General features: G+C 41.4%; 1 protein-coding gene across 1 annotated transcript in view; it reads left to right on the top strand.

The window, feature by feature from the left end:
* The window catches only part of ints4 (integrator complex subunit 4), a 32,952-nt gene that overhangs the window by 5,708 nt on the left and 2,294 nt on the right, over positions 1–24,950 (top strand). The window contains exons 4-22 of the mRNA XM_085794744.1: positions 580–686; positions 786–897; positions 1,089–1,174; positions 2,109–2,159; positions 3,042–3,130; positions 3,270–3,390; positions 5,560–5,631; positions 5,732–5,906; positions 7,894–8,099; positions 9,675–9,817; positions 9,935–10,050; positions 11,532–11,665; positions 12,813–12,979; positions 13,647–13,740; positions 15,077–15,157; positions 15,244–15,374; positions 15,470–15,529; positions 17,244–17,403; positions 17,893–18,036. Coding sequence (XP_085650870.1) covers positions 580–686; positions 786–897; positions 1,089–1,174; positions 2,109–2,159; positions 3,042–3,130; positions 3,270–3,390; positions 5,560–5,631; positions 5,732–5,906; positions 7,894–8,099; positions 9,675–9,817; positions 9,935–10,050; positions 11,532–11,665; positions 12,813–12,979; positions 13,647–13,740; positions 15,077–15,157; positions 15,244–15,374; positions 15,470–15,529; positions 17,244–17,403; positions 17,893–18,036 — 2,249 coding nt within the window. The remainder of the gene's footprint in view (positions 1–579; positions 687–785; positions 898–1,088; positions 1,175–2,108; positions 2,160–3,041; positions 3,131–3,269; positions 3,391–5,559; positions 5,632–5,731; positions 5,907–7,893; positions 8,100–9,674; positions 9,818–9,934; positions 10,051–11,531; positions 11,666–12,812; positions 12,980–13,646; positions 13,741–15,076; positions 15,158–15,243; positions 15,375–15,469; positions 15,530–17,243; positions 17,404–17,892; positions 18,037–24,950) is intronic.

Raw genomic sequence — 24,950 nt, forward strand, 5'->3', positions numbered from 1 at the left:
TCAGTCACTCACCCTCCTCATCCACTGTGTTTATTGATAAACGGGCATACTGCCGGTAATAACTGTAAAACCCGACCGGCTTGTTGAATCTCGGACCCAACACGGCCGGAGCATTAATTAAATTCACAACTCGACCGCGGTGTGAAAAAAAAAAAAAAAAGTTAAAAGAAAGCCAGCAGCAACACTGGTTTTGAGACAGTTAACAGTTAATCAAGTTGTTAATAAGCTGTGTGATGTGTGTGAGTGACTGACTATGGCGGAGCGTGTCCTGCTGCAGATCAGTCACTCTGCTGTGTGCTGTGAGGTGGTTAGTGGATGCAGTTGGATGCGCCCTCTACAGGATAAATAACCTAATGTCGGGGGATCTTTTCAAATGGGGGAACATTTTCAAAGTAAAACCAAGTCTTATTCCCTGCATTTTATTTCTGAAAATATCGGCGACAATCGGCGAGTTTTGGCCGATTACCGATTATTCTCAAACGGGCTATAATCGGCCGATTTAATCGGCTCGCCGATAAATCGGTCGGGCCCTACTTCCAACTAAAAGAACACACACAATAAGAGCTGCTGTGTCTCCAGAGTCCCACCAGGTCCTTGCTCAGCTGCTGGACACTCTGCTGGTCATTGGTTCACAGCTACCTGAGAGTCCCACACTCAGACAGAGGCTCATCGAGGTGGCCTGCAAGGTAACACACACACACACACACACACACACACACAGTACTCATCATTACGTGTTTGCTCTTGACAGTGAAACACTTGTGTCTCTTCTCTCTCCTCCTCAGCACCTGTCTGATACATACTTTGGGGTTAGGAACAAGTGTCTCCAGCTGCTGGGATGTCTCGGCATGGTGGACACTCCTCTGAACAAAGACGAGGGACCGGGCACATCCATAGGTGTGGGCCTTTTCATTTCATGGAATGATATGAAACTTTTTCCTTCTTTAGTGTAGGAAAAAGTGTTCAAGACACAGATGTGAAATGATTTTCATAGATGTTTATTTTTGTGTCATTCAACCCCTGTAGTTCATGATGACGTTTCCAGTTGTGGTGTGACATGTTACCATGGTTTTGTTGTGGTGTGTTAGGTGGAGTGAGGGATGTCCAGAGCATCATCAGTGACTACTTTGGAGACCAAGACCCCAGAGTTCGCACTGCAGCCATCAAAGCCATGGTAGGACACCACTGAAACCTGCACTCAGCAAAAAAAACCAAAATCTTTATCTATGTATTTAAAGGGATATTTCAACATTTTAGCAAATTGGCCTATTGCCATAATCCCTACAGTTTTTGGAGTAGGTTCATTACCTATAATTGTCGGTGCAAGCTATTTTTAGATCGGCGGGGCAGAGAGGTGAGCTCTGTACGCCGCGTGGCATTTCCGGCTTTCCCTCATCAAACTCATCAAATAAATACACAATCCAACAACTCCACAACGCTCTGGTGGACAAGTTGTGACCTGCACATTCACCATGCTATGAGATAATAACACAACATTATGAGGCTGAGTTGTTTTCAAGGCAAATGCAGCTGGAACTACATTCTGGACACGGCTCCTGGGCGAAGTAGTTCTGAGTAGTGTTACATAACTATACGTTATTATCTCATAGCGTGGTGAATGTGCAGCTCACAACTTGTCCACCAGAGCATTGTGGAGTTATTGGATTGTGTATTTGATGAGTTTGATGAGGGAAACCAAGAAATCCCATGAGTCTCCGTAGCGTAGCTCTGAGCAGCTCACGGCTCTGCTCCGCCGTTCTAAAAAATAGCTTGCACCGACAATTAAACGTAATGAACCTACTGCTATGACTATAGGGATTATGGTGATAGGTGAATTTGCCAAAATGTTGAACTCTCCCTTTATGACTCAAGGGTTGAGGTGTGTGCCGAACTGCAACTCCTTTCATTTCTATGTACTTTGTGTTTCCAGTTGAATGTGCTGTGTGCAGCTCTACAGTCAAATCAGATTCTATCCATTGGAACAGTTGTACCTTGTCTGTGTCCCTCAGTGTTGATACAGTGGGGGGGGGGGGCTTCAGTTGAAGCACTTTATATGTATTCTCTGAGTACACCTCAGCTCATTGGGTTTGCTCTTGACTGTTCTCCAGCTTCAGCTGCATGAGAGAGGAATGAAGATCCATCAGATCATCTATGAGCAGGTAACAGCACTGTTTAACTGTGTTCACTTACTGGTTGGCTACAGTGTCAACTGTATTTCTCTATGGCCATATAGTTATACAGTAATGATAATAACAACAAATGTCTGCCACCAGGACGGTGTGGATTGCTGTTGATTATGAGGTTAAAGGGATAGTAGCATTTTTTTAAAGTGGAGTTGTATGATCTACAAATAGCCCCTAAGTACTTTAATTGCAGTAGAAGACTCTCTGCACTCCTCCCGTTAGCAACACCAGCCCATAGTCCTGCCCAGAGATTTACAACATAGAGTGTTGTGAACAGACCCAAAGAAACGGCCTATTTTCACGGCCTAAAAGAGGTTTTACCTGAAAAAAAAATACACAGTTCCATTGTTCGCTATTATATAATTTTTTCCAGCCCCTCAAAGTGCAGGAAAAACGTAGTTTTTATTTGGACCTAACCAACTGCTGATCGGCGGGCGCTAACCCTGGGCGGAGGGATACGTGGGTTGGTTAGGTCCTAATAAAAACTGTGTTTTTCCTGCACTTTGAGGGGCTGGAAAAAATTATATTATACGAACAATGGAACTGTGTATTTTTTTTCAGGTAAAACCTCTTTTAGGCCGTGAAAATAGGCCGTTTCTTTGGGTCTGTTCACAACACTGTATGTTGTAAATCTCTGGGCAGGGCTATGGGCTGGCGTTGCTAACGGGAGGAGTGCAGAGAGTCTTCTACTGCAATTCAAGTACTTGGGGGCTATTTGTAGATCATACAACCCCATTTTTAAAAAATTATACTATCCCTTTAAGGACAAAAATATCCTGAATGACACTGTGCTGTATTTGTGCGTGAAGGTGTTAAATGATGATCAGACTGAAGCTAAGTGTTAAACGGTGTTGTCAGGCCTGCAGGCTGCTGTCAGACGACTATGAGCAGGTCCGCTCTGCAGCCGTGCAGATGGTGTGGGTGCTCAGCCAGCTGTACCCAGAGAGGTGAGAAGACTCTGACTTCCTGTCGCTGCAGGCGAGGCGTCAGCGCAACGTTCACGTCTACAACAAGCTGGTTGTGTGTCTGTTGAACGCTCCCATACAGTCAGTGAGAGTGTGACTCTGTTCTCTCTGCTCCAACCAGCATTGTGCCCATTCCATCGTCCAATGAGGAGATCAGACTGGTTGATGATGCTTTCGGGAAGATCAGTCACATGGTCAGCGACGGCTCCTGGATGGTTCGGGTGCAGGCTGCCAAAACATTGGTGAGACCAGAACACACTGTTGTGACTCTTTATCAAGTCTGAATAAAACTATAAGACACACTGGACACCTCAATGGTAGGGCCCGACCGATATGGATTTTTTGGGGCCGATACCGATGCCGATTATTAGGGGGGAAAAAATCCGATAACCGATTAATCGGCCGATTATTTTTTTTTTTTATAAAGTTTTACAATTTTATTAATTTAAGTAATATATCTACATATATTATATAATATATAAATTAGGGCTGACAAATTTTCATTGGTCAATTGGTTGCAGGAAAAAACAACAACATTTGGAGTACTGTCTTGTCAAAATTAAGTCAAAATCAATATGACTGAACTGTGAAAGGCTGTAGGCTTTTATTTTGAAGGGCCAGATACAGGAAGTCATGACACGTGACACTTTTTTGTTGTTGTTGTTGTTTTTACACGGACGGCGGTCTCTCTCTCTCTCTTGCTCTCATTTTTTTTTTTTTTTTTGAAAAGCGACTTTTTCCAGTGTTGTTCCAGACGTTTCTGGTTTGTTGATCTCGAAGTGGAAGCACGTATCACCTCTGTTTTCAATGTTTAGCGGGTGCTGCCGCGAGCCCCGGTCCCACCGCGCACAGTGTGTCACGGAGCAGAGACATGATTGTCCCGCTGCAGTCAGAGACCCGCACCGCCGCCGCCCCCGCCCCCCAGTCTACACAGCCTGAGCTCAGTCACTCACCCTCCTCATCCACTGTGTTTATTGATAAACGGGCATACTGCCGGTAATAACTGTAAAACCCGACCGGCTTGTTGAATCTCGGACCCAACACGGCCGGAGTCACAAGCATTAATTAAATTCACAACCCGACCGCGGTGTGAAAAAAAAAAAAAAAGTTAAAAGAAAGCCAGCAGCAACACTGGTTTTGAGACAGTTAACAGTTAATCAAGTTGTTAATAAGCTGTGTGATGTGTGTGAGTGACTGACTATGGCGGAGCGTGTCCTGCTGCAGATCAGTCACTCTGCTGTGTGCTGTGAGGTGGTTAGTGGATGCAGTTGGATGCGCCCTCTACAGGATAAATAACCTAATGTCGGGGGATCTTTTCAAATGGGGGAACATTTTCAAAGTAAAACCAAGTCTTATTCCCTGCATTTTATTTCTGAAAATATCGGCGACAATCGGCGAGTTTTGGCCGATTACCGATTATTCTCAAACGGGCTATAATCGGCCGATTTAATCGGCTCGCCGATAAATCGGTCGGGCCCTACTCAATGGTACAAACCTATTTATAACACACAGATAAAGTACCTGAGGCTTAAAGGGATACACCAACATTTTTTTTTCGTGTCTTGCCTCACTCCTGAGTCCATGACCAGCAGATAGACACCATCCTTTTCACTGTGCGTGCAGTAACAAGGGAGATACGGGGAAAGCTGGCACACCACTAATTAGCTTAGCTCAAACACTGGAAGTGTATGGGTAGTGTTAGCCTGCCTCCTACCCCTGCCAAAATCAGCAGTCAGAAGCTGATTTCATTTTAGCTATAAACTCTGTAAATATATCACTTTATCAACATTTCAAACATGTTTAGGCGAGAAAGTAGCCGTTTAGATCAGCAGTGTGTCGTTAATTTGTCTAAATATCAGCTGTTTACTATTTTGTTCGGACGAATTCGGCGCTACTCAAGCTAGCCGTTGTGACCAACGCACTTCCGGTTACTTTCACAAAATAAAACACCCGTTGCCCTTTACATACAGAAGTGCTTTTACTTTGAAATAGGAAGCTAACCTACCCTTGATGTAGCTAGCTTGAACCAAAATAAACCGTCTTTGCTTGAACCATCTGTTTTGACCGATCTCGTCCCGTTAGCGGCATTTGACCGCTCAAGATGCCTTACCGGAGAGTTTTGTCAGCTCTGAGACGAAGATCGGCCCATTTAGAGTTGCTGAAGAGTTTCTCTGATGACTTTAGGTGGAGGCAGGCTAACACTACCTATACACTTCCAGCGTTTGAGCTTAGCTAATTACGGGCGATACGGCTCTATCTCCCTTGTTACTGCACGCACAGTGGAAAGGATGGTGTCTATCTGCTGGTCATGGACTCGGGTGTGAGGCAAGACACGAAAAAAAAATGTTGGTGTATCCCTTTAAACATAATACTTTATAGTGAAACTGTGTGTGTGTGTGTGTGTGTGTCAGGGTTCAATGCCGCAGGTCAGTCCTCACTTTCTGGAGCAAACCTTGGATAAGAAGCTGATGTCAGATCTCAGGGTGAGTGCCTGCTTCCTCTCAGGTTGTCTGTTGTAGAAAAGCTCTGGAAGTGGATCAGGACAGCTCCACTCACCCCCCTCCCCCTCCTCTCTGTGTCCAGAGGAAGCGTACAGCCCATGAACGGGCCAAGGAGCTGTTTGCCTCTGGAGAGTTCTCCTCCGGCAGGAAGTGGGCAGACGACGCCCCTAAGGAGAAACTGGACACCAACACCGTCAACCTGATTGCCTCAGGGGCCTGCGGGGCCTTCGTTCACGGACTGGAGGACGAGATGTTTGGTAGGGGGGACATGTTTGAAAGCAGATGTGTAAAGTCTGGTACATTATATTTGTTGATTTCTAATCAAGGAGGAGATTATATGTATCGACGCCTCAGAACTTATTTCAGTTGCTTAAAGGAGAAATCCGACCAATTTTGACCCCTACATCGTTGTCCTGATGGTCACCCAGTGTTGGTGGAGCAAAAAACGCGACTAAAATTGATGCAGGCTAACCGGAGTTACCATGGCTACCCGGCGCTAGGGATAGCGACAACGCTAAAGTATGGGGGCAATTCTTTCAACTACAACAAACACTCAGAAAACAATCACACACACCACTGAACTCATATAGTGTACAGTATAAACTTTGTGTTTTTGCATGTAATAACTCACCCATAGATATTTGATTGTTTTTTGAGTGTTTGTTGTGGTTGAAAGAATTGCCCCCATAGGTTAGCGTTGTGGCTATCGCTAGCGCCGTCTAGCCATGGTGTAACTCTGGTTTGCCTGCATCAATTTTAGTGACGTTTTTTGTAGGGCTGACCTCCAAAAGTCGACTATTCGACGATTCGATTCGGAGGGGTCTGATTCGACTATGAACCTCGTAGTCGAATCTAACCAGGACCATACCATTCTGACTATATGGGGGTGCCCACGGCTGCTGAGCATAAATTGTTACATAGAATGTCTTTTTTCGTTATAAAAAGACTATTTTGATACAAAATCTGCCTACTTTCTGTTAATAAAGAGTTCAAAATGATGTGTGCATTTAAACGGTAGTCTTAGCTTCTTACTACGTATTAATAAATCACCCACTGCAGTTGCACAATCAAATGAGCGGAGGTTTTTTTTTTTTTTTTCAAATGAGCGGAGGTGAGCAGTAGGACCGTCAAAGTCACGGTACTCAGAAGTCACTGCAGAACACTCACGGAGTGAGACGAGAGGCAGAGCCGCCAAAGTTTAAAATCAAGGAAGTCCGACAGTCTAACTTTGTCAGCATTTATCATGCATGACCTAACACCAAAACATTGTGAGGATACATCTGACTTCGACCGAGTTACATTCAAGAACCTGCTTTCAATCACGGAAAATAAGTTAACTCCAGCGGTGATTTTTTTTTTTTCGATGGATCAGCTGTGTTTACCGTTTCAAGTGTCAATAGTTCTGATGGTTAGACAGATGAATTAGTCTCTAACACATCCTAAATTTTGACATGTCAGAGTTTTTCAGAAGAGGAACTTGTTTTTTTTCCGACTTCCGAGTTGTCATGAACGCACCATCAGTGTCGGGAGTCACAGCTGTAATCTCGTCCCTCTGCAGCCTGTCTGTCTCTCTGCCGGTGCCGCGGTCACACTGTGTGTGTTACAGGATTGATTAACGTAATGTACGGATTGTCGAGTCCTTCTGACCTCCGTTTGTTTTGATAGGCTACTACATGTTTTACCCGGTTTCTCTGTGTCCACGACCACCGCTATCCTTCATCACGTTGAGGGATGAGGGATGACTCACAGTGCAACGTAACATAAACGCATACCCTGGCTCACAATGGCCACTAAAAATCATCCAAAGTGTGGAAAATAAATAAAGGTATTTGTTTTACACCTACCATTGTTTTGGGTGTTTTAGCTCTTTTGTTTGAAACGGGAAAAAGTCGCAAATTTGCTGCTATCTAAAAAAAAAAAAAAAAAAAAAAAAGGTTCGACGATCAGTCGACTACGGCAAAATCTGACGAATCAGATTCGACTATGAAAATCCTTAGTCGAAAACAGCCCTAGTTTTTTGCTCCAACCAACACTGGGTCACCATCAGGACAACGATGTAGGGGTCAAAAATGACCGGATTTCTCCTTTAATTGAGGTTTTCAATGTGAAGCTTCTCTCCTTTTGCCTTTTATTCCACATATGTTGTCTCACTGTTCCCTAAGGTTTTACAGTGTGTGTTGGTATGGTAACCACTCAGCAGGCCAGAGGCGGTGATGTGATGTTGAACTGTATCTGTATCTTCAGAGGTCCGTATCGCAGCGGTGGAGGCCTTGTGCCAGTTGGCTCGCTCGTCTCCCAGCTTCGCCGAGAAGTGTCTGGACTTCCTGGTGGACATGTTCAACGACGAGATCGAGGAAGTGAGATTGCAGTCCATCCACGTGCTGAGAGAGATCTCCACCCACATCACGCTGAGAGAGGACCAGCTGGACACGGTGCTGGCCGTGCTGGAGGTACCTGAACGCAGCCTCTGGGCCTGTCCCAATATGCACACTCGATCACACTTACACACTTGGGCACTTGGCGTGCGCGTTCACGGGCTTAGTGTCAGTGCGCAAGTGTGTCCCATTTCTCCAACGACCGAAAGTGCAGCGCGCTTGATTTGCACTTTACCCACACTTAAGGTAAGACCGCATCCGAGCGGTATTTGGCCAAGTATAAATCCCACAATGCACCACGGTGAAGTCCGCCGTCACCGGCAGCCACAAGCCCGTTTAGGAAATGCGATTGAATTAATCTCAATAAAATGAAATTAACTTTCTATCTCATAATTATGACTTTTTAATGTCATATGTTATATTCATCATGATCTGTTCATGTTTTTATTTTTTCGTTTTTCTTGTTTGTTTTATTTACTTACAGAGTTGAACTTACATATTTATGATTTGAATCTTGCGCATAGAGACACTTTAGGAGCAGATGAGACTATGATCCAGCAGCACTGTTGATTAAAACTGTTGCTGTGCTGTGTGTGAGTGTGTAGTAGTTGTGCTAGTGTGCTGTGCGCAATGGCACAGGCTGCACTTGTCAAGTGTGTCCCGATTGTTTTTAAATATCCCCCCACACGCTTGGCCACTTAGTCCATGCTTGCACACTATATGTAAATATACGTTCCGCCGGCAAAACGTCACCAAAGTGTGTGCGTAACCAAGCGCACTGAGCAAAGTGTGGAGAAATGGGACAGCCCCTCTGTGTTCTCTAACGTGGGCTCCAGGGACCCCTAGGGGTCCTTTAAGAAATTTGAAGGGGGTCCCCGATATTTCCTTGAAACTTAACCACTTTTTCTATATTTTTTTTTATTACTTTTTTTGTTTTAGAAATTTGACCACTTTTTTCTAGAAAATTTTTCCTTTTTTATTTTTATTTTGAACATTTTTTACGAGAAATTTTACCACTTTTTTGTAGAATTTTTTTTTTTAAATTTTACCACTTGTTCTAGATTTTTTTTTTTAACTTTTTGTTTTAGAAATTTTACTGCTTTTTTCTAGAAAATCTTTACTTTTTTATTTTTATTTTGAAATTTTTTTACGAGAAATTTTACCACTTTTTTCTAGAAGTTGTTTTTTTTTTTTTTTTTACCACTTTTTCTAGATTTTTTTAAAAACTTTTTGGTTTTAGAAATTTTACCGCTTTTTTCTAGAAAATCTTTACTTTTTTATTTTTATTTTGAACATTTTTCACGAGAAATTTACCAATTTTTTCTAGGAGTTTTTTTTTTTTAATTTTACCACTTTTTCTAGATTTTTTTTTTTACACTTTTTTTTTTTTTTAAATTTTTACCACTTCTTCCTAGAAATGTTTAAATGTTTTTGGAGAAATTTGACCACTTTTTTTCAAAAATTCACGCCATTGGCCCTAATTTAAATGTATAAGAAAGTAATGTTCTTCAGTCTCAGTCTGGTGTTTACTTCTAAATTTGGTCCAATGGGGGTCCGTGGTCTAATTTGTCTCAATTTCAGGGTCCTTGATGTACAAAAGGTTGAGAAGCACTGCTCTAACACACTGTGATCTGTCCCGTCTGTCTCCAGGACTCCTCTCGTGACATCAGAGAAGCCGTCCATGAGCTACTGTGTTACACCAACGTCTCCACTAAAGAGTGTATCCAGCTGGCTCTGCTGGATCTGCTCAAGAACCTCAACAAGTATCCCACTGACCGCAACTCTGTCTGGAAGTACGACTCTGTCTGTCTGTCTTTCTGTGTGTTTGATGATGATGATGATGGGAAGTTGTGGAAATTGTGTTGATGAGCTGATGATTGATTGATATTTTCTTTTGACTTGGTCCTCAGGTGTCTGAAGTTCGTGGGTTCCCGCCACCCAACACTGGTGCTGCCGCTGGTTTCTGAACTGCTGAGCACACACCCATACTTTGACACTCCTGAGCCTGATATGGATGATCCAGCCTGTATCCTCCACAAGCCTGAAAACCCTTCAAACACACACATATGCAAGTCAGAGGCAGATACACATCCACTTGTAAACGTCTAGTGCCTGAGTAGCAGCTCACGACCATACTGAGCCTCAGACCCCTTACTGTACTGGTGCTGGTGGAGTTATGGTCTGTCATTCGGCGGCTCAGCCTCAAAAGTTTGCAGTTCCATATTATATTCTGACTGCAGAGTAAAGTATTGACGAGGGTGTGAATCCCAACCCTCACGACCATTCAATAGACAACAATTCAACAAAGTCCATGATGCTGTTTTGATTGGAGTGGATTCAAGGAGCAGGAGGATGAGATGAGATGATTAACACTCACAAAATAAACTAAGATATCCTTAGATATTTTTATTTCTGAACTCAGCCAGATATTTTTAAAGGGATAGTTCAACATTGTCAATGCAAGCTATTTTTAGAACGGCGGAGCAGAGCCGTGAGCTGCTCAGCGCTACGCTACGGAGGCTCATGGGATTTCTTGGTTTCCCTCATCAAACTCATCAAATACACAATCCAACAACTCCACAACGCTCTGGTGGACAAGTTTTGACCTGCACATTCACCACGCTATGAGATAATAACACAATGTTACCAGACAGAGTTGTTTTAGAGGGAAATGCAGAGACTGCTTGATGAAAAACTGTCCCTGAAGGCAACGCACATCAGTGGTTTTGCATGAATTTCCCTCTAAAACAACTCTGTCTGGTAACGTTGTGTTATTATCTCATAGCGTGGTGAATGTGCAGGTCATAACTTGTCCACCAGAGCGTTGTGGAGTTGTTGGATTGTGTATTTAATGAGTTTGATGAGGAAAACCAAGAAATCCCATTAGCCTCCGTAGCGTAGCTCTGAGCAGCTCACGGCTCTGCTCCGCTGTTCTAAAAATAGCTTGCACTGACAAATAAAGGTAACGAACCTACTGCTATGACTATAGGGATTATGGCAATGAGCCAATTTGCCAAAATGTTGAACTATCCCTTTAAAATGAAAATAGCCGCTGGCCACATTCTGCTTTTTTTTTAGCAACATTTTTCTAGAAAAGAAAACTGAAGCAACAATTAAGTGGGATTTCAGTGTGAACTGGCTGCAAAGTGCATATCATACATTCTTTAACCCTTCTATGTCTGATCAGTTTTCATTTTGGATGAATGCTAGTGATTCCCTTACCATTAGGTCACTATATCAATGTAAATTGTTGTATTGTTCCATCCCTAGTCTACATAGAGTACACTGAATGAAGACCCAGAAACCATAGGCAGTAAACCATGGCTCAGTCTTGATCCAGTCATATCCCGTCTGGTCCAGTCAGCTCCATGTAGAAGATGTGTTGCTCTCATGTTGTCATTACCAGAGCGTCTCTAGCACATGGGCTGTGTGTGTACTGTGTGTTGGTGTCAGGTTGACCTCTGACCTCTCCTCCCGTCTCTCCTTGACTCTGGCCGTTGCTCTCAGACATTGCAGTGCTGGTGTTGGTGTTCAACGCTGCCAGGTCGTGTCCCACCATGCCGGCTCTGTTCTCCGACCACACCTTCAGACACTACGCCTACCTGAGGGACAGCCTGTCCCACCTCGTCCCGCCGCTCAGGGTGAGCACTGTTGACACCAGTATTATTGGCTGTTCATAGCTGCAGCCAGGGAGTTTCTGTTTTCATCCTTGTCTGTCTTTTAGTTTGGGGGTACATTTCCATTTCTATTAGTTCTTTAGGCTACTGCTTCTCAACCTTTTGTACATCAAGGACCCCTAAATTGACACAAATTAGACCACGGACCCCCATTGGACCAAATTTAGAAGTAAACACCAGAAATACACAAATATTTGTTCTGAGACTGAAGAACATTACTTTTTTATACTTTTAAATTGGGGCCAATGGCGTGAATTTTTGGAAATATTATAGAGAAATTTCTGGAAAAAAGTGGTCCAATTTCTCCAAAAACATTCAAACATTTCTAGGAAGAAGTGGTAAAAATTCTCAAAAAAAAATGAAAAAAAATAAAAAAAAGTAAAAATCTTCTTGAAAAAAGTGGTAAAATTTCTAAAACAAAAAAGTTTTTTTTTTAAATCTAGAAAAAGTGGTAAAATAAAAAAAACAAAAAAAACAAAAAAAGACTTCCAGAAAAAAGTGGTAAAAAATGTTCAAAATAAAAAAGTAAAAATTTTCTAGAAAAAAGTGGTAAAATTAATTTTAAAAAAACTTCCAGAAAAAAGTGGTAAAATTTCTAAAACAAAAAGTTTAAAAAATCTAGAAAAAGTGGTAAAAAATAAATAAAAATAAAAATAAAACTTCTGGAAAAAAGTGGTAAAATTTCAAGAAATAAATTGGGGACCCGCTTCAGATCTCTCAAGGACCCCTAGGGGTCCCTGGACCCCACGTTGAGAACCACTGCTTTAGGCCATACTGTTTGAATCTACTGAAACCAAATAACTATTACTATTATACTACTACTACTATTATATCCCAGTTTTCTAAAATCCAAGCTGACACATTCAGGTCACAGCGAGGGTTTGGCGCACAAGGGGCGTAAAAGAACATACCCCTTGGAGCACAAGGGGCGTAAGTGACATTTTGGGGTAAAATGACATTTATAGTCATGTTCCACAGCCAAACACATGATCACACAAGACGATAACTCTATCAACTCATGAGATGAAACAAGAGCATCTACAATGTTGTTACTGTCTCACCTGGAGTTGTCCCTGTCTCACCTGGAGCTGTCCCTGTCCCTGTCTCTCAGCTGCCGGGCAGGAAGCAGGTGTACGGTCTGGACTCGGTGGACTCAGGATGTGGTTCAGGTTCTGTGGAGTCAGCCCAGCTCTTCCTCCAGCAGAGTCTCAACAGGGTCAGCACCATCCAGAACCTGGAAGCACCCGGAGCTCAGGACCTGCTGGACTTCACCATACGGTATCCACACACACACACACACACACACACACACACACAGCTCTGTGCTTTCTTTCATGTTTTCTGGATAATTGTAACTTTACTCAGCACATGTTTGATGTGGGAGCTCCAGAAATGTCTCCGAGGATTCTGTAAGTTTGCAAGTGACTAACAAAAGGCTGTGGTCATAGTTTCATTGTGTTCACTGCAAAAACTCAAACTCTTACCAAGAACATTTGTCTTATTTCTAGTCGAAACAATCTCATTCTACTTAAAATAAGACTCATCACATTAGAAGTAGCTTATTTTTAGACACTTTTTACTTCTTTCAAGCAGATTTTCACTTGGAATAAGTAGAAAAATCTGATAGTGGAGCAAGTTTTTCTTTCTTTATTAGAAGCACAAAAAACTTGCTTTCACTGGCTGATTTTTCTACTTATTTTAAGTGAAAATTAGTTTGAAACAAGTGAAAATTATCCCAAAACAAGTTCATTTTTAGGTGATGAGTCTTATTTTAAGTGGAAAGAGATTAGTTTTGACTAGAAATGAGACATTTTGACAAGAAATAAGACAAATATTCTTGGCAAGATTTTGGGTTTTTGCAGTGTTGTAGTATTGGTAGAGCTCAGTAAGATGAGTGTTGTGACTGCACTGTCGAGGCTGAGGCAGAGTTTGTCGTGTGTGTCAGAGACCTGCAGCGTCTGGGGGAGCTGCAGACGGAGCTGGCTGGGGCAGCAGACTTCTGTGCTACCTTCCTGCACTGCCAGCTGCTGCTCATCAAGGTACCACTCTCTTCTGCTTTGTGACTTCCAAGTGTTCTTTGTTTCTTTCTTTATTTTTTAGAACTTTTAAGTAACTAAATAATAAAATGAATAGATAAATAAAAAGGGGAGAGAAGGAGGGGGATTAAAATTAGTTGCACGTAGCTGTTATTCCTTTGTCTCCACTGTCCAAAGGTCTCGTCTAACGCTCCTGGTCTGAACCTGCAGGTGTGAGAAATCAACAGCTTACAGTCTCCTGTTAAAGGGATAGTTCAATATTTTGGCAAATTGTCCCATTGCCATAATCCCTATAGTCATAGCAGTAGGTTCGTTACCTTTAATTGTCGGTGCAAGCTATTTTTAGAACGGCGGAGCAGAGCCGTGAGCTGCTCAGAGCTACGCTACGGAGGCTCATGGGATTTCTTGGTTTCCCTCATCAAACTCATCAAATACACAATCCAACAACTCCACAACGCTCTGGTGGACAAGTTGTGACCTGCACATTCACCACGCTATGAGATAATAACACAACGTTACCAGACAGAGTTGTTTTAGAGGGAAATTCATGCAAAACAGCTGATCCGCGTTGCCTTCAGGGACAGTTTTTCATCAACAGTCTCTGCATTTACCTCGAAAAGCTCGCTGCTCTGCTCCGCCGTTCTAAAAATAGCTTGCACCGTCAATTAAAGGTAACTGAAACCAAGAAATCCCATGAGCCTCTGTAGTGTAGCTCTGAGCAGCTCACGGCTCTGCTCCGCCGTTCTAGAAATAGCTTGCACCGACAATTAAAGGTAATGGGCCAATTTGCCAAAATGTTGAACTATCCCTTTAACTTGTATTTTTTTTTAACCATATCATACCATCTTTGAAATGTTTCTCTCATAATTGAGTTTTCACCCTTAAGATCTGTAAGTTCTTTTCCACTTCACCTTGATGACCTAGGCCGTAGATGACACTACGTATTTTAGCCTTCCAAGTTTTAAAGGGATAGTAGCATTTTTTTTAAATGGGGTTATATGATCTACAAATAGCCCCTAAATACTTTAATTGCAGTAGAAACCTCTTTTAGGCCACGAAAATAGGCCGTTTCTTTGGGTCTGTTCACAACACTGTATGTTGTAAATCTCTGGGCAGGGCTATGGGCTGGCGTTGCTAACGGGAGGAGTGCAGAGAGTCTTCTACTGCAATTAAAGTACTTAGGGGCTATTTGTAGATCATACAACCCCACTTTAAAAAAATGCTACTATCCCTTTAACATGGTGTGAACATGCTCCACACATTAGACATGATTAGTGGAACAGAAGTGTGCGTGTCCAGGTGAGGATCCTCATGTGTGACCCTGGCTCTGGTTCCTCAGGCTCTGCAGGAGAAGCTGTGGAACATGGCCGTCCCTCTCTGCCCCAAACAGAACGTCACAGCCACGGCAGCGGCTCAGCAGGTCGGCCACTCCTCCCACACCACGGCATCATCGCCACGAGTCACGAGCTTCACATGGCTCACTCTACTGCTGCTGTGTGTTTTCAGATCCTAGAGGAGACCTATAAGCTGGAGTTTGTGTACTGTGGTCTGGAGAGCAGACAGGTGGCCGCCATACATCACGTCCGCCTGCAGGCCAAAGCCCTGCAGCTGGTCCTGACGGCCCGCACCAGGCAGGGGTCGGTACACATACACACACTGTGACCAACATGTGGATGACATCTGTACACACACCGCCTCACTCAGCGACCGTGTGTTTGTCAACTGTCTCCAGGTTGGATCCTCTCATCAGCAGCTGTGAGAAGTTCCTGCAGGATGTGGAGTCTTTTCAGAGGTAACGTCGTCATCTGTCAGCTGTCATTTAAACCTTTATTTAAACATGGAGCCACAGCACTGCTTCTCTGACCAACCCTCATGTTCATTTGTAAAGACACTGAGAAGATAGAAAAGGGAATGTATTCTTGTGTTGTTTTTGGTTTTTGTTCTGGACATATGAAAGAACTGCAGCTCCATTCTAAACACACGAGGAACATTATGGAGCTCTGGGAGTCTTTACCTACAGAGGTGCTGAGCTTCTTAAAGGGGAATTGTCATTTTGTACAACCTGGACCTTATTTCTAGCATAAAATATGATCATTTACTCACCCAGATAACTTTGGTGTCATTACAAGTCGTTCTGATGAAATTAGCTCCAGCCGAGAGCCACGTATATCCGTATAATGTGAGTCTACAGAATGCAGCCTCTAAATAACACATTATCTGCAGAGAAACTCCTTCATTTCACCAATATTTAGTTCTGATAGGCTAGTGCTATTCCCCTCTGAGTCCGGGGTTAGCTGTTATCAACATCCGGGGTCTGTAGGTTGACCTACTGACCTCTGACCTGGATGATGTCATCTCTGAGCGCTGCACAGCACGGCTTGTTGCTACCGCTAATGCTACGGTTCGTTTCTGCGTGTTTCCGACTTGTCAGAACAAGCAAAAATCTTCGCACATCTATTTCTTTGGCAGGTGTGTCGGAGGGTGACAATTAAGTCCAAATTAGAAAAAGAAGAGTTCCCGCACACATGGCCAACTTGCAGAATTTATTGTATTGCAGCGCTAGACCTTTTTCAAGCAAAATTGTTTTTGCTTGAAAAAGGTCTAGCACCGAAACGTTGCAATACAACAGCTTCCACAGGCTTCCTCTCCTCAACCTGGACTCACTAAAGTTCTGGCTAGTTGAGATAAAAATGGAATGATTATGATCAGAATGAGCCGGGCAGCGCTCAGAGATGACATCATCCAGGTCAGAGGTCAGTAGGTCAACCTACAGACCCCGGATGTTGATTTTTTTTTTAAATATTTTTTAGGGGCTTTTTCACCTTTAAGTGACAAGACAGTTGAGAGAGACAGGAAATGGGAGGCAGAAAGGGGGGGGTGACACGCAGGATAGGGCCGCTCGGCGCGGGATTCGAACCGGGGTCGCCTGCAGTGAGGACTATAGCCTCAACACATGGGGCGGGCGCTCTACCAACTGAGCTAAACACCACCACGACCCCAGATGTTGATAACAGCTAACCCCGGACTCGGGGAATAGCACTAGCCTATCAGAACTAAATATTGGTGAAATGAAGGAGTTTCTCTGCAGATAATGTGTTATTTAGAGGCTGCATTCTGCTGCCCTGTAGACTCACATTATACGGATATATGCGGCTCTCGGCTGGAGCTCATTTCATCAGAACGACTTGTAATGACACCAAAGTTATCTGGGTGAGTAAATGATCGTATTTTATGCTATAAGGTCCAGATTGTAAAAAAAAAAAAAAACGGCAATTCCCCTTTAAGACTGAATCCAGCCCTGCCCCTGCAGATGTTTGATATAGGTAGTATAGGGCCAACCTGGATGGGGACGGATGGTGATGCAAATGAAAATGAAACTGATGAACCTCCATGCTGGTGTTGTCCCTGTGCATGGTTTAAAGAATAGTCTGCTCTAGATAGTGGAGTGTGTGTTGCAGGATTGCCCCGGTCCTACCGGCTCCGCCCTGTGCTTTCTGCCCCTGCAGGCTGTTTGTGACGGAGCTGCCCCACCTCCAGGACAGTTTTGTCGACAAGCTTTTGGAGCTGATGCCGCGGCTGTCGTTGTGTAAACCGGTGGAGCTGGTGAAGATCCTCCAGACCACCCTGAGGCAGAGCGGCCTGCTGCAGCTCAAACTGCCCCAGCAGGTGGGACAGATGATTCTGAACCGTTGGAGTTGTGGAGTGGGTTAAAGGGATAGTTCACCCAAAATTCAAATTTCACTCATTATCCACTCACCCTCATGTCGACTAAGAGCTGTGAGAATTTTCAGAGTCCTCCGTTCCTTCTCTGAGTTACGGGGGGGTCCACGCACCAATATTTGTCCATATAATGGTTGTCAATGGATACCAACTTTCTTCGTCCAAAAAGACACACCAAAAAACATCCAAATACCTCCATACTGCTCGTCTGTAATGTCCCTCTTGTATTGAAGCCCCGACATGAGAAGTTGTTCCGAAAAAAATTAAATAAGTCTATATTTTAAGCTTGTTTGTCCGGACTCTGAAAATTCTCACAGCTCTTAGTCGACATGAGGGTGAGTAGATAATGAGTGAAATTTGAATTTTGGGTGAACTATCCCTTTAAAGAGCTGTGACTCGTGGGTTAACTGATAACCTTTGCTCTGCGGCTAACAGATCCATCGGGCAACAGCCACCATCATAGAGCCGACGGGGGAGTCTGACAACCCACTGAGGTTCACGTCAGGCCTGGTGGTGGCGCTAGACATCGATGCAACGCTAGAGCACGTCCAGGACCCACAGAGCAGTGTCAAAGTGCAGGTCAGTAAATAAACACTGAGCTCTTCAATACACTTAGCTTGTTTGGTAGTAACAACTATCAGCACGACTACTAGGAGGTATTCAGTCACTGTCTCTAAGATCATCCAGACTATGGTGTTATGTTGAAGCCAGACCTGTTCAGCTGGCTCCACTATAAACTGGCCCAAAGCAAAGACAGAGTAAAGGCTGCTTATGGAGATTTATGATGAATATAAGGAATGTACAACAAGAAGAGGAAACACTGCTGCTGTTACCAAGGTAACGGAGGAGGTCTGGAACAATCTGACTGAAGGATCAATGTGTAAGTGACACAGAGTTCCCTCTATTTCAGCATCATATCCACCTTTTTCCAAACATCAAAAACGTAAGCCTGTTTTTGCCGGTTTTGCTCTTCCGGTGGAATTTTATGTTTACGTTTCCATGGTTTCGGTAGTCGCGGTAAATGCATGGATTTCTTTTCTTTTTTTCAATGAAAATGTGTAAAACGCATGGATCATCACAGCAGCTTTTAACGATGGATATCACACAAATTGACATCCGTGTTAAAAGCCAGCGTTAATAGATCCATGCGTTTACCGCAACTATGACAACGACTGAAAACCATGGAAACGTACAATTCCACCAAACCGGCAAAACCGGCTTCTGGTTTTGACCATAGATGCGCATCATGCGCGATCACAATGTGTCAGTGTTGGGTCAGACCAAGATTCTCCCTCGGTGTCTCTCCTACTGTTTCCCGCGGAGCTCTGCACCGTTTGAAAGGTGAAGGAAGCCCATGTGAAAAGACGTCAGGTCAGTAAAATGTTGAACAGGCTGATAATAACGTGAAAGTGCAACCTCATTCATAGTTCGCTCTGATTATACAATATCCAATATAGACGCGCGACATGCACGCTCACAACCGAAAGCAGCACCGTAGCCGCGCGCATTCGGTGCGACGGCTTGTTTTTTCGTGCACGAGTATCAGCTGTGCGCTGCAGACATGCACGGTTCCCTATGTTGCTGTGTCAGGCAGGTGTTTCCCACAGAGCTCTGCCCAATTTAAATAAACACAAAGGTTTTCAAAGTGCTGTACAGACAAACGTAATCACAGAAGGCTAAAAATGAAGTAAAGGTGAGCTGTCAAGATGTATGCAGTAATTAATTATTTCATATACTGTACCTATCACTCCTATTATTTCCAATTCACAGGTGCATTAGAATATCATGGTTACGTTTATCAAGGCATATGTCAGTATTTCAATTCAAAAAGTGAAACTAACACAAAGAATGAAACATTTCATGTCTTTATTTATTCTATTTATTCTAATTGTACTAATTATGACTAACGTTAAATGAAGACTTATAATTCAGTATCCCCAAAAATCTAAATATTACAAAGGACCAATAAAAATAAAAAAAAAAGCATTTTTAATAGGCTACAGAAATGTTGGCTTTACTTCTGGAAATGGACTTTCCATGATATTATAATGTATTGAGATGCACCTGTATATAATTTGTTAATGCTGAGTGTCACCGCCCTAAGCACACCCCCGCCCCAACAGGTAACATGTACTTGATTTGAATTGTGAGCATTTGCCTACTACACTTAGTCACTCAGAAAGTTAAGTAAGAAAATGACAGTAATCTGTTACTTTTTAATTACTTACCCCCAACACTGAAGTTCGAAAAGTTGCCACTACAGTTGCAGCTCGAAATCGTGTTGGTATTAAAAAATATTGTGACGGTATTAAAAAAGGTATTAAAAGGTATTAAATTCAACTTAAGAATTTCTGTATAAACCCTGTTTTATTCCTGAAAATATCGGCGACAATCGGCGAGTTTTGGCCGATTACCGATTAGTCTCAAACGGGCTATAATCGGCCGATTTAATCGGCTCGCCGATAAATCGGTCGGGCCCTAGTTAATAGACCTAAAGAATTTCACCAATGTATGAATTTATTTTAGAAATGTATTAACCATGATTCATCACATTTATCACACAACTGACTGTAGAAAATAACATTGACTAAATCCATCAACTCAAGGAGATGAGGACTCTATGAAATGAAGTTTTATGCCTCAGTTTCATTTTATTATCTTTTAATTAGCTTGACTTTAGCTTAGCTTTATCGGTGTACATGATTTTATCATTGTTTTTAATAGTAAATGTTTTTTTTATTAATGATATTATTTTATATCATCACTTGACGGTGAGTGTGTAAAAGCACCAGCAGAACTTAATCCTGCTCCAGACCAGGATTAGTCACCATGGTTACGAGGCTGGCATTCAGTTTAACAGAGTTGAGGCCCAGGTTGATGATGGAACTGAAGTCGGAGCTTAGCTGGAACCATGGTTTCCATGGTAACCGGGGTGGAGCTGATCTTATGGAATTGATTGATGGGAACAGAGCGGTCAGTAAAATGAGCGAGACGAGGCCAGAAGCTAGGGGAGCTTCATGGAACACCCCGAACCAAGAACTGGATCAGACCACAGACCACAGCTGTGCAAATATGAACCACATTCCATAAAAACATGGTTGTTTGTTTACAGCAGTGTTCTCTGGCCTTGACTGAATCAGATCAGCTCATACACAGTTTGGGTTCAACTGAAATAAGAAGAAATGATGTGTTGTCAATTCAAAACCACCTAAGTTCTCTGCAGTGGTGGACAGTAACGGAGTAAATTTACTTGAGTACTGTACTTAAGTACATATCCAGAGGATTTGTACTTTACTTGAGTATTAGATTTCTTTGGTACTTATTACTCTTACTTGAATACATTTCCAAGACAAATATTTTTACTTTTACTCAAGTTACTTTCTAGGAAGGCTGAAAAGTACTGGTTACTTTCAGGTCTTTTTCTAAAATCCTATTGGACACAAGCTGTGTTTGTCAAAGAAGGAAACCCTAACCCCTAAAAGCAGCACATCAGTGCAGCTGCTTTCAAAGAGTTCATTCTCACAAACAAGAGTTAAAAGCTCCTTACATTCATTTAGAAACAATTATAGTCATTCATTGATGTGAGAAGTAAGAAATTTACTCTTACTCTTACTTTTACTTAAAGTAAATTTAAAAGCATTTACTTTTGGATACTTAATACGACAGACTAATTGTCACAGAAGGTTTTTCACCATACATCATTTCCCCAACTATGTCCAGAACAACATACTAAAAGTCCTAAGAAATCCTAGTTGGGGAAATATGTTTAATTTGCATCATTATTTACTGTATAAAGTCTATTAGTAAGGGCAACATATGAAAATCTGGGAACTAAATCCTTACCAAGAAATTTCTTCACAATTGTCTTTAGGAACGTGCGTAATATGATGTCTTAAAATGTTGAAATTCAACTCCCGTGGGAAACCCCCTAAAAAACTACTCAAAGTTGGGGTACCCGTAACTGGGTTTTTGAACATTCCGAAATGTTAAATTTGGCCTTAAGTAACTTCTGAGGGGTCAAACTAGGGGTTTTTCATGATTCTGAGTTGATCGCAAACATTAGTTTTACACCCAAAACACTCCTTGATGGAGAAAAAAACAACCACACCCACTTTTCTTGTTCATCGGAACCCCCATCACCATCACCAATAGAATGTATTGCAGAGAAGCCATTCCTTAGCATCGCAGAGGTTGTGTCACTACTAAATACTCAATATAACTTATATTCTATAGCCTTTTTTCTATAGGACATTATACAGACCCTCCAGGATTTTGTGATGTCACGATTGCAACTATTAATGCAAATTCAATCATGAATTCTTTGGCCTTGCCACTGCAACTTTCTGCAAATTTGCTATCATAGACCGCCGTGGCTAGCTGTGGTCAGCTGTGGCAACAGTTTTTTTCCATTACGTTTTTTTGCATGTCTGTGTTTTTATTACTAGTTATTGTTTTCATATAACATTAAGTTGTATGCGATCGGGAGCGAGAGGGAAGGAAAGACATGAGGTGCACACCAGATTTCACATACCAGTAAAAAACGGAAACATAGCCTACACACAGACACACACACTTCTCACTATTGGGTACATGTACATTTAAAGGTTGCTTTCTTCTACTTTTTATTTATTGCCATGGTAAATCGGCCTAAGTATTGTTTAGTGGTAGTTGTAGTTGGTTAGCATTAAAAGTGAGGAATTTTGGAGTTAGCTAGTGCTAGACATGTTGAAGCCATTTACAACCTTAGATCATTGACAGACATACTACTTTTTACACCTTATGTGTGTTATCTCCTTTTTTTTTTTCAAGAACTTGAAATATGTCATGTCATTGCGTTGATAACATGCATAAGAAACTTAAAAATTGTGGTAATACTTTATTTGATGCCTATCTCTATAATGCATTATTTTCATACTTATAATAGGTTATCATAATAAAAGGTATAAATGCAGTTTATAGCACTGTATAACTCTAAGTTATAAACATTCATAAATGATCATAATGCTTTATAACAATAATCATAACACACTATAAAGCATTTTATCTTGACTTATAAGGTCAGGTATTAATATGTTATAACTATTAGGAACTCGCTGACAATGCCCACATCGATAATGCATTAAAAATATAGTTATAATGTGTTACAATTGGCTTATAGTCGTGTATAACTATCATAATAAACACTCATAAATTATCATAAGGCTTTATAACAATAAGCATAACACATTATAGAGCATTATATCTCTATTGTAATACTTGACCTTAAGCATTATAAAATGCTCTATGATGTGTTATGCTAATTGTTATAAAGTCTTATGATCATTAATAAGTATTTATAATGATGGTTATACACTTTTATAAGCCAATTATACACATTATAACTACATTTATAATGTATTATCAATGTGGGCATTGTCAGCAAGTTACTAACAATTATAACGTATTTATAATACCTGACCTTATAAGTCACAATAAAATGCTTTACAGTGTGTTATGATTATTGTTATAAAAGCCTTATGATAATGTATGACTGTTTATAATTATAGTTATACAATGCTATAACCACATTATAACTCATTATAAGTATGGTTATAATGCATTATAGAGATAGGCATCAAAGTCTTACCAAAATTAGTTGGCTAGTAGTAAATAATATGGTTAGTTAGCCAACTCCTATGTGCGACTGAATCTGATGACCATCTGACCATTTTATTTTCCTAAATGCTGGCTGACTGCTCCATTAGCTATCAAGCTAGGAAAACATGGCGTAGGCCTATTGTCATCGCAAGGATTTTTGCAGTTAGGTTTAGGCGGTGATCTACTGTACTCAATAGAATACATTAGAGATCAGCATTCCTGTGCATGAAAGAAGTTTTCTTTAATGTCACAAAAAAAAAACGTCTACTATTACTACTGAAATACTTATATTCTACCTTTTTTACATTGTTGACATTAATCTAGCACACATGTCAATCTCATGCCAAAAACCTGGGGGCCAGATCTCTCCTGCGATACACTTTTATATGGCCTTCAAGAAAAATATTATGTTAATAATGGCCCACCAATATTCCCATTACTCACATTACAAATCCCATAATACACTACAACAGTTACCATACGGTCATGACCAAGCAATAGGCCCAAGCTGGAATGAACAAGTTTGTGACACACTGCAACATCTATCTTTTTCCATTCTTCAAAAAGAGCCTGGATGCTCGATGGAGATTGATGCTCAGTGTGTGTGCAGATTAACATGATCATGTTTGCAATCAATGTAGCACCACTGTGTATTTTTTGTACTTTTCCTATCTTCATTTCGAAAAAAACTTGTTTCAGTTGTTGCTGGTATGTGAAATCTGGTGCAAGTCCACTGTCTTTTCTCTCTCGCGATAATAAATGACATTTATAATAACTTTTTAAATAAATTTAGCGACACCACAAAATCCTGGAGGGTCTGTATAATGTCCTGTAGAAAAAAAAGGTAGAATAAAAGTTATATTATATTGAGTATTTAGTAGTATTATGTAACACAACCTCTGCAATGCTAAGGAATGGCTTCTCTGTAATACATTCTATTGGTGGTGGTGATGGGGGTTCCGATGAACAAGAAAATTGGGTGTGGTTGTTTTTTTCTCCACCAAGGAGTGTTTTGGGTGTAAAACTAATGTTTGCGATCAACTCAGAATCATGAAAAACCCCTAGTTTGACCCCTCACAAGTTACCTAAGGCCAAATTTAACATTTCGGAATGTTCAAAAACCCAGTTACGGGTACCCCAACTTTGAGTAGATTTTTAGGGGGTTTCCCACGGGAGTTGAATTTCAACATTTTAAGACATCATACTACGCATGTTCCTAAAGACAACTGTGAAGAAATTTCTTGGTAAGGATTTAGTTCCCAGATTGGTCAAATATCTGCTAAAATGCCCTTACTATATGGGGCTGACAACAATACACCCCAATGGGGCTATTTTTTTCCCTTTACTCCTATCACAATGAAACTTTACACAATGAAAGTATCCATGAAATGTAACATTTTTTGTATTACAAGTTTCTTTGAAAATTAATTTGAATATGCAAATGAGCCTTACACTAATCAAATATGCCCAAAATACACCCGAATAGGCTTATTTTTTTCCTTTACTCCTACCACAATGAAACTTTACACAATGAAAATAGACATTAAAAGTAACATTTTTTGTATTACAAGTTTCTTGGAAAATGAATTTGAATATGCAATTGAGCAATACACTAATGGAATATGCCCAAAATACACCTGAATAGGCTTATTTTCTTCCTTTACTCCTACCACAATCACACTTCACACAATAAAAGTATACATGAAAAGTAACATTTCTGTATTTCAAGTTTCTTGGAAAATTAATTTTAAATATGTAAATGAGCTCAACACTAATTGACTTATGGTCAAGAAGCCATAAAGCCGCAAGCAGCAATTATTAACGAACAAGCCTTTCCTCCCAGTTTGCAGAGAACA

This window comes from Trachurus japonicus, chromosome 13, assembly GCF_045865225.1.
Source record: "Trachurus japonicus isolate A0001 chromosome 13, Traja_1.0".
Classification (NCBI taxonomy): domain Eukaryota; kingdom Metazoa; phylum Chordata; class Actinopteri; order Carangiformes; family Carangidae; genus Trachurus; species Trachurus japonicus.